Source organism: Mustela putorius, unplaced genomic scaffold (assembly GCF_011764305.1).
Source record: "Mustela putorius furo isolate JIRA1106 unplaced genomic scaffold, ASM1176430v1.1 tig00003853_pilon_pilon_pilon, whole genome shotgun sequence".
In the NCBI taxonomy this organism is placed as follows: Eukaryota; Metazoa; Chordata; class Mammalia; order Carnivora; family Mustelidae; genus Mustela; species Mustela putorius.
Genome location: NW_025422005.1, coordinates 41,748,224 through 41,762,881, shown reverse-complemented (window position 1 = coordinate 41,762,881; position 14,658 = coordinate 41,748,224). Strand labels below are relative to the sequence as shown.

The following is a 14,658-nucleotide window of genomic DNA, read 5'->3' as shown; positions in this document are numbered from 1 at the left end:
GGATGGTTTTGGCTTAATTTTGTTTCTATTTTGGCTTAAATTTTAATTATAATTAAAAATTATAAAATAATTTAGAAATAAGAGCCTAATCAGTTTTTTTTAATAAAGTCTTTTTTTTTCCCCCAAGATTTTATTTATTTCACAGAGAGAGAGAGAGACAGCAAGAGAGGGAATACAAGCAGGGGGAGTGGGAGAGGGAGAAGCAGACTTCCTGCCAAGCAGGGAGCCCAATGTGGGGCTCAATCCCAGGACCCTGGGATCATGACCTGAGCTGAAGGCAGACGCTTATCGACGAGCCACCCAGGTGACCCCCCCCCTTTTTTTTTTCTAATAAAAGAGAGTATCAGTCTGACTGAATAGTCCTTATACCCCATGTGAGACCCTGAGATCAAGAGTTGCATGCTGAGCCAACTAGGTGCCCCTAGATTGGAGTGTGTTTTCTTTGTTCCATTTTCTTTTATATTAATTGTGGTACATCAATTGCAAGTTTTATTTCCCTTTTAGTTGAAATTCTTACTAAGTAATGTAGAACAAATTTAAAATTCTGTTTTGATGTCATATTGACATAATTACATTAGAACCTACTTTATGACCATTTCGCTGTTATTTACTAATAATTGGGTTTTAACTCCTTTTATGGTTAATGGAGTTTTTAAAGTTTTTATAATTTCTCTAGTTTTGAGGACAAATTTGGAAGTTTTTGAAAGTCTCACCAATTTTTTAAAAATGCCTTTTGCATTTTAAATAACACATTTTTTTTTTAACCCTATAGTTTGTTTGCCTAATTTGGACTTGAAGCAATCCAGCTATTGGAAATCTGCCATTTTACAGTATCACAATTGGAAGGAAGCAGGTTTTCAAATAATGGAAGACTTTAAGACCTCTAAAAATGAAAATCATGAACCAAAGAAGAATGCTTGGGCTCTTTCTGAAGAAAGCAAAGCAGTTAAAGTTATATCTAATCAAACTTTGAAAGCTAGAAATGATAAATCCATAAAAGAAATTGGGACCAGCTCTCCAAATAAGAACACTATTAAAAAAAATAAGCAAAATGATATTTGTATAGAAAAAACAGAAGTTAAATCATGTAAAGTAGCTGCCAACATAGCAAGCCCTAAAGATTTGGGATTAGTCTTTCGAGATCAAAGTCATTGCAAAACAAAAAAATCACCTAATTCACCGGTGAAAGTAGAAAAGGTACCTGTTTCACAAGCGAAAGCAGAAAAATCACCAAAGTCCCCTAATTCACCAGTGAAAACAGAAAAGACACCCAGCTCACAGGTGACAGCAACAGAAAAGGCACTTAGTTCACAGAGGAAAATGGAAAAAGTACCCAGTTCTCAGATGAAATTGGAAAAGGTCCCTGGTTCACCAGCAGAACCAGAGAAGGCGTCCAGTTTACTGTTGAAGGAAACTATGCGACGTACAGAATTACCACAGATTGGAAAAAAAATTCCAAGCTCTTTTACTTCTTTGGACAAAGTGAATATTGATGTGGACGGAGGAACATCTGCTTTGGAAAACTCACCAGGATCTCAGAAGCAACAAGCATGTACAGATAATACTGGTGATTCTGATGATAGTGCGTCAGGAATTGAAGACATATCGGATGATTTGAGTAAGTACAAATTAGAGTATCCATGGGTCACATTTTTGGAGAGATTTTCCTGTATTAATGTTTTTTAGATTATCCTTACTTTATTTTCAGAAAGCACTTTAATAATAGGGCTTTTTAAGCTAAAAAAGAAACTTTACATTTATTACAATAAGTAAAAAGCCTGTGTAAATAGAAATTAGTGGCTCCTGTAATCTGTATGTACATGTGTATATACGCACATACACACTTTTTAAGTGGTCCTGGTAATATGTGGCTCATTCATTCAACGAACCTGTATGTATTGAGTTCCTTTTATATGCAAAGTATATGTTTGTAGTGGAAAAACAAAAAATACAGCACCAAATCTCAAGGATGCTTCTAGTTAGATGGGGGTGATACACATAAATAAAACAGTAATTTAGTTTAGTGCAAAAAACTTGAGAGAGTGCATAATTTAATTGAGGGATTTAGTCTTTGGTTTGAGAATATGCAGGACATAAATATGAGAATAAGAGTATGACTGAGATTAAATATGACTGGAACAGAATTGGGGGTGAAAGTAGCAAATGATCCAGCTGAAAAGACATACAGTAATTGGAGAACGAAGGACCTTTTAGGACATGATAGACAGTTTGGACTTTATGATGAATGTTTTGAGAAGCCATTGAAGACATTTAAGCAAGGTAGTTCTATGATCACATATATTTATACATGTTTTTAATTGGACTGTAGTGCAGTAAATTCTTTGACAGGAAGCAGAGATTGGTAAGGACACTTGCAATTTACTTTAGACTTCTTGGTGTAAAATTCGTTTTCTTTTAGTGTTTTGATCTTAGCTTTAATTGCTTATAAATGTTGCCTGTCTTTTGAGTACTTAAATCTTGGTTATGTTTAACTTTATGGATTTTTTGGGCAATTTTTTTCCTCATGTTTCTGTGGCTGGGTGAATAGAAGCTTTCCTTGATATATGAATAACAAAAAAAAGATATTTCTAAGTCATTGTTTGTTACACTTTGAGAAACTCTGGTAAAGGGTTTAAAAATAGTTTATTTCTGATGATAATAATTGATAGTATATTAACAGACCACTTTTTTAGCTTTAATAGACATATCTTTATGTGTATAAGAAAAAATACCAACTTCATAATTTTAAAAATACGATTTAGGAGAAGGCCAAAAAAAGTAAGTCAGTTTAAAGGTAGTATCAAAAAAATAACACTACTGATAGTGTTTAGGTGAGACAGATATGAACTAGATAGTATGTGAATGATTCAAGTTGGGAAATAGTGGTGCATAAGATCAATTATAAGGGTTTGATTGCTGGAGTTAGTGAAAAATCTGATTCAAGGTTTATTATTATTTTTCCAAAGATTTAAATTATTTATTTATTGAGAGAGAAAGAGTGCACAGGAGGAGAGGGAGAAGCAGACTCCCCTCTGATCAGGGAGCTCCAGATTATGACCTGACCTTGAAGGCAAGATGCTTAATTGAGCCATGCAGGCACCTCCAAGCATTATTTTTTTTTAAAAGGGAAAGTAGGGGCGCCTGGGTGGCTCAGTGGGTTAAAGCCTCTGCTTTCAGCTCAGGTCATGATCCCAGTGTCCTGGGATTGAGCCTCGCATTGGGCTTTCTACTCAGCAGGGAGCCTGCTTCCTCCTTTCTCTCTCTGCCTACTTGTGATCTCTGTCATATAAATAAATAAAATCTTTAAAAAAAAAAGGGAAAGTAAATGAAGTGACAGTGATATGATTGAGAATGTGGGCTATAGGGTAAAATTGTATAGGTTTTGAATCCCATCTTCCCCACTTAATAAATTTGTAATCTTGGATAAGCTGTTTATACTTTATTTTTTTAATGTATATAATATTTATGAATAGATATACTGATATACATAATAGACATAGATAATGGATGGATAGGGTTTGCTTATTTACTTATTTATTTATTTATTTGACAGAAATCACAAGTAGATGGAGAGGCAGGCAGAGAGAGAGGAAGGGAAGAAGGCTCCCTGCTGAGCAGAGAGCCCGATGCGGGACTCGATCCCAGGACCCTGAGATCATGACCTGAGCCGAAGGCAGCGGTTTAACCCACTGAGCCACCCAGGTGACCCTAATGGATGGATAGGGATAATGCATCTAGATACACATCAAATAAACTACTTATACTTTATTTATTTTTAAAGATTTTATTTATTTGACAGAGATAATAGGCAGAGAGGCAGGCAGAGAGAGAGAGAGGTGGAAGCAGGCTCCCTGCTGAGCAGAGAGCCCAATGAGGGGCTCAATCCCAGGACCCTGAGATCATGACCAGAGCCGAAGGCAGAGGCTTTAACCCACTGAGCCACCCAGGTGCCCATAACCACTTGTACTTTAAAACATGTTTCAGTTTTTCCCCCCCACCCTAAAGATTTTATTTACTTGTTTGACAGAGACACAGTGAGAGAGGGAACACAAGCAGGGGGAGTGGGAGAGGGAGAAGCAAGCTTTCTTCCCAGCAGGGAGCCCGAGGCAGGGGAGGTGGGGGATTGGGGGGGCATGACCAGAGCCACTGAAGGCAGACACTTAATGACTGAGCAACCCAGGTGCTCCACCTCATTTTTTTTTTTTTAAGATTTTATTTATTTATCTGACAGAGATCACAAGTAGACAGAGAGGCAGGCAGAGAGAGATAGAGGAGGAAGCAGGCTCCCCGCCGAGCAAAGAGCCCGATGGACTCGATCCTAGGACCCTGAGATCATGACCCGAGCCGAAGGCAGTGGCTCAACCCACTGAGCCACCCAGGCGCCCCTCATTTTTTTTTTTTTTTAAGATTTACTTACTTATTATAAAGAAAGAGAGAGCACGCACAAGAGTAGGAGAAGGAGAGGGAGAGAAAAATCTCAAGCAGACTCTATGCTGATCACAGAGCCTGACTCAGGGGCTTTATCTCACAACTCTGAGGACATGACTTGTTCCAAAACCAATAGTTGGGTGCTTAACTGACTGTACCACCCAGGCAGCCCATCAGTCCTCATTAAAAAAAAAAAAAGTTAAGATGCTGCTGCCTTTTTTATGAAGGTGAAGTGAAGTAATCTAATGGAATGTTTCATGTAGTACCTGACATGGTAGGCATGCAGTGCAATGAATGAATATCCTTTATTATTATTATTTCTCTAATTAAATGCTTTTTTGTTATTTGTTAATATGGAGAACAAGTTGAACTAGTTTAAAGAAGCTGGTAGACCAAGTAGAGGTCCTTTTGGAAGACTTGGTTTAACAAATTCAGAACAATGATTTGTAGTATAGCAGTCATTTTTTATTAAAGAATTCTCTTGAGTATGTGTAATATCTGCCTTGAAGTCATGTTCATACACAATTGTTTAGTATTTTTTTCCTCATATGAAAATTCCAAATTATATTTAAATTAATGATTTCTCAGTAGAGTGTCCCTTTATAAATTAAATAGAATAAACCTTTATATATAGATCATTGTCTATTTGGACTTAACCGACTTTATAGAAATTTGACTAATCTCAGGCCCATCTGAGGTTAGTGGCTTAATCTTCCTTCATTAGACTCAACTTTAGCTTCCAGTTAACACTTCAGCTTTTCCTTTTGCCATTAATCCAGTAAATATTTTTATGGGTGTGTGCTATGTGCCAGGTACTAATTTAGTTGCTAGGAATTTAGCAATGAACAAAACAGACAACATTGCTTTTACAGAGTTAATATTCTAGTAGGAGGAGAGGGACTATATATATATATATATATATATATATATATATATATATAAAATAATAACAAAAGTATGTCGTAAGTTAGATGGTAGTATATCTTATGAAAAAGTAGGAAAGATTGTAGGGAATGATGCTACTGTGTCTGATGGTTGTGGTTCAAATTTAAATTGTCACTGAGAAGGTAACAGAAATATTTGAAGGAAAGTGGTAAGAAAGGGAGCATGATGAATATTTGAGGGGTGAGTGTTCTAGATCTGAGCTTCTCAAACTTTTTTTCCCCCCCAAATTCTAACACTTAAATGAATTACCTGGGAATTGTATTAAGATGCAGATTCTTGGGCGCCTGGGTGGCTCAGTGGGTTAAGCCGCTGCCTTCGGCTCAGGTCATGATCTCGGGGTCCTGGGATCGAGTCCTGCATCAGGCTCTCTGCTCAGCAGGAGCCTGCTTCCTCCTCTCTCTCTCTCTGCCTGCCTCTCTGCCTACTCGTGATCTCTCTGTCAAATAAATAAATAAAATCTTTAAAAAAAAAAAAAGATGCAGATTCTTATGTTCCTTTTGTAGGAATTTTTGATTTTGAAAGTCTAGAGTGGGTCCTGAGATAATGGATTTCTCACATGCTCCTTAGTGAGATTGGTGTTGCTGGTTAGGATCATGCTTTTGAATACCATAACCCAGCTTACCTCTTTCTATTCACTTACGTAACTTTTCATTTTATTTTCAATGTAACAGCCAGAATGATCCTGTTAAAATTATTCAGATCACATTACTACTCTTCAAAATGGTTCTGTAGTTTCCCATACATTAGAGTGACAACATCCTGGGATCGTGACTTGAGCCGAAGGCAGACGCTTAACCCACACTTTACACAAGTGGGAGGGGCACAGGGAGAGAGAGAGAGAATTTCAAGAAGAATCCACACTGGGTGGGGAGCCCAACACAGGGCTCTATTTCACAATCTTGAGATTACAGCCTGAGCCCAATCCAAGAGTCAGTTTACCAACTGAGTGCACCATCCAGGCACCCCTATTATTATTATTTTTTTAAGTATGTTCCATACCCATTGTGGTCCCCATTGTGGGGCTTGACTCAGATCCTGAGATCCAGATGGAGCTGAGATCAAGAGTCAGACATTCAAGCAACCAAGACACTCAAGTGCCCCTACCTTTTTATATAACAGTTTTATTGAGATGTAATCACATGCTAGAATTTCTCATTTAAGAACATACAATTTAGGGGCATCTGGGTAGCTTTGTTAAGCATCCAGCTCTTGATTTTGGCTCAGAAAAGAAAAGAAAAGAAAAATACAATTTAGTGGTTTTTAGGACTTGTTCAGAAAGCTGTGATTTTATCACTAATTCCTGAAAATTTTCATTGCCTGCAAAAGAAACTGTACCCATTAAAAGTCACTACTCATGGTGCCCCTGTGTGGTCTAATTGGTTGAAGCTCTGACTCTTGATTTTGGCTCAGGTTGTGATCTTAGGGTCTTGGGAACAGCCCTGCACTGACTCCATGGGTTCAGTTGGTTAAGCATCCAATTTGGATTGGACTCCATGCTGGGCGAGGAATCTGCTTAAGGTTCTCTCTCTCCCTCTCTCACTGCCCCTCTCCCCTAAAAAAAGAAGTCACTTACCTACTTTCTGTCTCTATAGATTTGCCTATTTTATATAAAGGGAATCATATAATATGTGGCCTTTTTTGTTTGGCTTTTTTCACATAGCAAAATGTTTTTTTTTTTTTTTTTTTAATTTAAAAATTTTTTTTATTTGAGAGAGAGAGACTGAGTGCATGCAAGCAGGGGAAGGGGCAGCGGCAGGCAGTGGGGGAGAGAGAGAGTCCCATGCAGACTTGGTGCTGAGCTCAGAGGCCAAAGCAGGGCCCAGTTCCATGACCCTGAGTCATGACCTGAGCCAAAACTTGAGTTGGATGCCCAACCAACTGAGCCCCCCAGGCTCCCCTCCTTTATTTTAGAGAAGGTGAGGGAGAGTGAGAGAGGGGCAGAGGCAGAGGGAGAAAATCTTAAGCAGGCTCCTTGCCCAGCATAGAATCCCATGGGGGGCTTGATCTTATGACCCTGAGATCGTGACCTGAGCCAAAATCAAGTTGGATGCTTAACTGACTGAGCCACACAGGTGCCCCAGCACAACGTTTTCAAGATTCATCTATGTTTAGCATGTACTAGTACCTTATTCCTTTTTATTGCTAAATTCCATTGTATGGGTTTACCACATAGTATGCATCCTTTTACCAGTTGATAGATGTTTGAATTGTTTCCATCTTTTATTTATTATAAATAATGCTGTTATGAACATTTAAACATTTTTGTGTAGATGTATGTTTTCACTTGCCGTATGTGTAGGAGTGGAATACAGGAACTCTAGTATCTTAACCATTTTAAAGTATATAATTTGGGGCACTTAGATGGCTCAGTTGATTAAACACCTGCCTTTAGCTCTGGTCGTGATCTCAGGGTCCTGAGATTGGGCCTGTCTCAGGCTCCCTGTTCAGCGGGGACTCTGCTTCTCCCTCTCCCTCTGCCCCGCCCCCTGCTTATGCTGTGTCTCTCTCTCTCTCTCTCAAATAAATAAAATCTTTTTAAAAAAGTATATAATTCAGTGGCATTAAGTACATTTATAGTACTTGTACAACCATCACCACTAAGGGCAGAACTTTTTCATCATCCCAAAAGGAAACCCTGTACCCATCTAAGATTCATTCCCTTGGGACCACCTGAGCGGTTCATTTGGTTGAGTCTGACTCTTGATCTCAGTTCAGGTCTTGGGGGGGCGGGGATTCATTCCTAGTCTCCCTCGCTCCAATCCTCTGAAAACCACTAATATGCATTCTTTCTATATTTGTCTCTGGGTATCTCATAGAAACAGAATCATAGAATATGTGATCTTTTTGTGTCTGGCTGCCTTCATTAAACATCATGTTTTCAAGGTTCATTCATGTTACAGTATATATCCATCAGTACTTCTTTCCTTTTTAAGGCTGAAGCACTAGCTTCATCAGCTTCAGACTGAATTGTGTCTCCTTAAACTATCTATACTGCAGCCTTAACTCCCAGTGTGATTGCATTTGGAGAGAAGAGCTTTTAGGAGGTAATTAAGATTAAATGAGGTCCCAAGGTGGGTGTCCTAATCCCATAGGATTGAAGCCTCATATGAAGAGGGAATGCAAAGAAAAAAGAAAAAAGAAGAGGGAAAGCTCTGTCTGTGAGAATTTCTTTTTTCTAGCTTCCTTTATTATAATAATGCAATATATAATATTTATAACATACAAAGTATGTGTCTGTTAATATTAAGGTTTGTGGTCAACAGTAGGCTATTAATAGTTAAAATTTTGGGCACTAAAAAGTTAAATGCAGAGTTTTGGGATCCCAAGCCCCAATATTATTCAGGTGTCACTTGTATAAAGAGTATCATACTGTCTTCTAAAACAGTGGAAGCTTAAGCTCAATTTTGCAGGACAGGTAAATATTACTAGCTGAAGTAAGGATGGCCTTGATGGTGAAAGGAGCAGCATATGAAAACACATTGAGACTTGAAGTAGCAGTGATTCATTCTAACACATTTGGTATGAATAAAGTGAAAAGTGTTATGGCAGGTTATAAGGTTAGAGATACAGATAACTTAGTTCTCTTTCATAAGGTCTTTTTAAAAAAAAAGTTGTTTTTTTTTTTTTTTAAAGATATTTATTTATTTGACAGAGACAGGGAGGGAGAGAGAGAGGACAGGCAGGGAGAGCAGCAGGCAGAGGGAGAGGAAGAAGCAGGCTCCCTGCAGAGTAGGGAACCCAATTCGGAACTCCATCCCAGGACCCTGGGATCATGACTTGAGCGGAAGGCAGACACTTAACCCACTGAGCCACCTGCTTGGTCCTTTTTAAGGTCTTGATTTAAAATCTTCCCTGATTCCCATATCTGAAGTTAGTTTCCTTCTGAGTTACATGCTTTTTTCCTTTATAGGATTTATTACAACTTGAAATTATTGTTCTGTTTACTGCCTTCATGAAGGCAAGGATGGCATGTAATATGCTAGAGTTTAAACTTTATCCTGAACTCTTTGAAAGTCTTTTAAGTATTTTAAGCAAGAGAATAATATGATTCAATTTGTATTTTTAAAAAATCACACTGATGGTGGAATCTACTATATGCCAGGTGTATAATGTTAGGTACTGGAAATGAAAAGTTGATAGTACACAGTCTATCCCTTGAAGAGATTGCAATCTATTTAGGAGGCAGAGAAGCAAAGAAAAAATATTGATGTGATAGGGATATCCATGAGTTCAGTGAAAGCAGAGAGGCACTAGCTTGGTGTGGGTTTGTGGTGCAGAGGATATATGTTCTTTTAGCAGCTAGTGTAGAGTGATGAAGTCATTAAAATGACTTTAGTGACTAAACTTTGGGACTTAAACTAGCTTTTTATCACATTTCAGAGTTCAGAGATTATATAAGATGGTTATGTTGTGTTAGCCTTGTGTAGTGAGTCTGTCATATTTGTCTTTTGCTAGGTCAGAAGAACAAGATAGGCATTTGACTCATGAAATAGATTTTTCTTTGTGAATTCTGATACCATATATATCTCTTTGTATTTACATAAGTATACAACTTGTACAACTAAGGAAGTATAAGGAAAGAATATTTTCCCCGTATGTATATAAATTGATTGTTTCCCATTGAAATTTTTAAAAAATTTTATCAGTTCTGCTGATGGTAACTGATTGCTTCCTTTTCTAGGTAAAATGAAGAATGATGACTCTAATAAAGAAAACTCTTCAGAGATGGACTATTTAGAAAATGCTACTGTGATAGATGAATCTGCATTGACACCTGAGCAGAGGCTAGGCTTGAAACAAGCAGAAGAACGCTTAGAAAGAGATCACATCTTTCGACTTGAAAAAGTATACTATGTCATTTTAGTTATTTGGAGGATGATGGATTTTTATAACTTTTCTTTGCCAAGCACAGCTCTTTTTATTTATCTTCTTTTATTGCTCAGGCAGAGGTAGCATTCATTTTTCCTAACTTCCCTCTTTCCTTTCTTCTCTCTTTCTTTTCTTCTCTCCCTTTGTTCAGCAAATCCTTGTATCTGTGAGTCTGAATTCATTCATTCTTTCTAGAGGTCAACAAACTATGGCCTATCTTCTTGTTTTTTTCCTTTTGTTTGTATGCTTTGTGTTTTTAAAATTGTGTAAAGTAAACCTAGTCCCTTGTTTTTGTAAGCCAAATTGTATTGGTATATAGCCATGCTGTTTGTTTACCCATTTGTGGCTGCTTTCATGCTACCATGGCAGAGTTGAATTGAGTAGTTAGTTACTCCAGAGAACATTATAGCTTGCAGAGCATAAAATAGTTACTGTTTACTAAAGCATAAAATATTTACCAAAATATTACTTTGTCCCTTTACAGAAGTTTGCCGACCTCCGATTTATTCACTCAGCAGTAGATACTGAGTGCTTCTTATGTTCTCAGTACTATGCTGGGCACTGGGATATATTGATGAAAATGGCAGTTGGTGAATTAGAAGTGAACAGTCCATTTGGAATGACAGAAATAAATGAGCAAATATTATATAGTACGCTTTCTCCTTTTCTCCATCTCCCATATTTACTGAATATCTCTTATGTATTAGGAATTGTTCTAGCCATTGGTATCTTTTTCCTGTATACTAATTAAATTCTTAACCTAGAAATACACATTCCTAGCCTTAATAAAAAACATTTGCTAGGTATTGAAGGAAAGAATCATAGATCAGCCTGTTCACAAATAGATACTTGGGGATATTTGTGAGCATGTATATAAGGTAATATAGGTCATGATTCTTGATAAATAAGAAAGGGAAGGAAGAAATGGTATAATTTTGTAGAGTTTAGAAAAATGAGGTCATATCTAAATTGAGGACGCAATCCTGGGTTATTAATAGATCTTATAACAGAGTGGTCACCCTAAGAAAATAGAAATGAATATCAAGGGGTAGAGGCCCATAATGTAAGGAGAATTTAGGTTGTGTAGTTAGTCTACCAAGGTGCTAGTTAGAAGGAAGTCCTTTTTGCAATTTGCTCTTTTTTTTTTTTTTAAAGATTTTATTTATTTGTCAGAAAGAGAGAGAGAAAGCACACAAGCAGGCAGAGAGGCAGGCAGAGGTGAAGAGAGAGACAGGCTCCCTGCCAAGCAAGGAGCCCGATGTGGGACTCGATCCCAGGACCCTGGGATCATGACCTGAGCCGAAGGCAGCGGCCTAACCCACTGAGCCACCCAGGCATCCCATGCAATTTGCTCTTTTACATAGTTCTCTCTTTCCTCACTTTCTCTTCCCTATGTCTTGGAGTTAGTAGTTATTCTGGGTGTGTGTTTTGTTAAGGTAAATATTTAGTGCTTTTCATGTGCCATGATCTGGTGATAAAAAGTTGAATTGGGGCCTATGTGGAACATTAATTAATTAATTAAAAGATGTTATTTATTTAATTGACAGAGACAGTGAGAGAGGGAACATAAGCAGGGGGAGTGAGAGAGGGAGAAGCAGGCTTCCCGCCAAGCAAGGACCCCAGTGCAGGGCCTCATCCCAGAACCTGGGGATCATGACATGAGCTGAAGGCAGACGCTTAACAACTGAGCCACCCAGGTGCCTCATGTGGCATTTTTAAAAACATGTTACTGGTTTTCTGGTTTACTAATGAGAGAAAACCATATAAGAGATAATAGTAATAATAGCAGTATTGTTTGAAATCTTAGACAAAAGAGTGGCCAACTTGAATGGGAGTATGGAAGCATCAATTTGGAGAATGCTTTATAAGCAGGTGACATTGGAACTGAGTCTGAAGGAGTATCTGTAGGAGTTGACTAGGTGAATTGGGGAAGTCTGGTGCATTAGGTGAATTATATGGCATGTGGAAAAAAAATGTGAAAAATGTGTTTTAAGAAAAATAGTAGGACTGGATGGGATAGGATGTAAAGCAGGAAAGATCAGTTCTTGGGAGAAGAAAGAAATTAAGGTAGAATAGATGTTTGATAGTGGTAGGAAAGAATGCAGGGGGTAAAAGAAAAGCTTAGAAGCATAGAACAAAAACATTTGCTGTTTGAGTTTATTTGAATTTAAGCAGCAATGATACAAAATGAGTGTGCCAGTACTAGCATAGATGTCTATAATCTCTTTTCTTCCTGGCACTTCTTTGTTTCTCATGTCCTCTAAAACCTCTTACTTTCAATTTAGTGTACTCTTAATTAATATTTTTCTTTATCAGCTTTAGACATTCATTAAGAATATTCTTAAATACCTGCTTTTGATTTTATCAGTTGGGTTCACAGTATACCCATACATTATCTGATTGATGAGTAAAGATGTAGATTTTTAAACTGTACCAGAGAAGGAAAGAATCTAAGCTATTAGGTCAGAAGGGTAAATTTCCCTATAGTTAGTGTTAAATGTTGACTAGGAAATACTTGGAATTTCCATGCCCAGCAATCTTTATTCTAGCTCTTCTGCAGAAACTTTTTTTTTTTTTTTAAAGATTTTATTTGTTTATTTGACAGAGATCACAAGTAGGCAGAGAGGCAGGCAATTAAGAGGAGGAAGCAGGCTCCATGCTGAGCAGAGAGCCTGATTCGGGGCTTGATCCCAGGACCTTGGAAATCATGGCTTGAGTCAAAGGCAGAGGCTTTAACCTACCGAGCCACCCAGGCGCCCCTCTTTTGCAGAAACTTTAAAGAAGATTTATTAATGTCTGTGTTTAATAGTAAAATAAAATATAACTATATAATGAAGGAATTTTAAAACATTTTTCTTGTGTCTATTCTATGAAACTAGAAGCTTCATGATGTCATGAAAACATTTTTGTTCCATTTGCTCTTGTGCTTAATATAGTTCCTTGCACATGGTAGTTGGTTATTAATTAGAAGTAGTTTCCTTAGTATATAGGTAAGTATAAGTGTATAGGTTTTGGAGTGACTTATCTACCTTTGCCACTTACTGCTTGGGTAACATTAGATAAGTTACTTAACCTCTTTAAACCTCAGTTTCTTCCTCATTAAAATCGAGTTGATAAAAATAACACCTAGCTCATTGTTTAAGGATTAGGTATGATAAATACAAGTAAAAGTTCTTCGTATAGTGTCTGGTGTGTATTAAGCGGTAAAGATCAACTACTTGTAGAATTGAATTATTTTACCACTAGAGCAATTTTTATTATTTCATTTTAAGGTTATAGAAGCAGTTTTCAGTGTTCGAGATTTTTTTTTAAAAGATTTTATTTATTTATTTATTTGACGGAGAGAGATCACAAGTAGGCAGAGAGGCAGGCAGAGAGAGAGAGAGGGAAGCAGGCTCCCCGCTGAGCAGATAGCCCTATGTGGGACTCGATCCCAGGACCCTGAGATCATGACCTGAGCCGAAGGCAGCGGCTTAACCCACTCAGCCACCCAGGTGCCCCTGTTTGAGAGTTTTTTAAAGATTTTATTTATTTGACAGAGACAGAGACAGTAAGAGAGGGGAACACAAGCAGGGAAAGTGAGAGTGGGAGAAGCAGGCTTCCTCTGTGCAGAGCAGAGAGTCCAATGTGGGGCTTGAACCCAGAACCCTGGGATCATGACTTGAGCTAAAGGCAGATGCTTAACGATGGAGTCACCCAGGTGTCCCAGTGTTCGAGATTTAATCCAAGGTCAATAGAGATGTCATCACAAGCCTTTTGACTCCCCATTTATGTTAAAACAAACTTTTCTTACAAAAAAGAATCCAGACAAGTCCTTGTCTGCTAATATTTTACAGTTGAAAAACGTTTATGATGAGTTTTTCTGGACTCCCTTAGTGACCTCATCAATATTCATAGCTTTAAGTGTTCTGTATTTATGTTTTCAATTCCTCAGTCCTGACCGTTGCCACTTTCACCACTCTTCTTGAACCAAGCCAGTATCATCTCTTGTCTAGATCATTGCAGTATGCTTGTAATGGCAATACGTTCTTCCTGCTTCTGTTCTTAAAGAAATTAGGAAGGCAAGGATCCTTTTAAACTATAGATGAAAACTTAATTTTCTGCTCAAAAACTTTCAGTGTCTTTGCCTCACGCTTGGAATAAAAACCAGAGTCCTTTCAAGGGGCCCTGTGATCTGGCGCTCCTTACCACTCAGTGCCAGTCACATATTAGGCTTTTTGCAGGGTCTCAGACATATTAACATATTCCTTTCTGAAGGACTTAGCTTAACATTTCTTTCTACTTGGAATATCTCTTCCCAAATACTCACATAGTTTAATCCTTCACTTCCTTTCAATTATTTTATCAGTAAGGTCTTTATTTATTTATTTTTTTGTAAAGGTTTTATTTTTATTTATTTGACAAGACAGATCACAG

The 14,658-nt window shown here is 37.7% G+C and overlaps 1 protein-coding gene across 13 annotated transcripts in view; it reads left to right on the top strand.

Annotated features, from left to right (window-relative positions):
- The window catches only part of TUT4 (terminal uridylyl transferase 4), a 133,595-nt gene that overhangs the window by 31,240 nt on the left and 87,697 nt on the right, over positions 1-14,658 (top strand). For 12 of the 13 annotated variants that reach the window (XM_045064526.1, XM_004774455.3, XM_004774454.3 and 9 more), the window contains exons 2-3: positions 773-1,618; positions 10,055-10,218. In XM_045064526.1, the coding sequence (XP_044920461.1) occupies positions 865-1,618; positions 10,055-10,218 (918 nt within the window). In that variant the 5' untranslated portion in view covers positions 773-864. Of the gene's footprint in view, positions 1-282; positions 305-772; positions 1,619-10,054; positions 10,219-14,658 lie in introns of those variants that run through there. The other variant, XM_004774452.3, reaches the window with a different exon arrangement.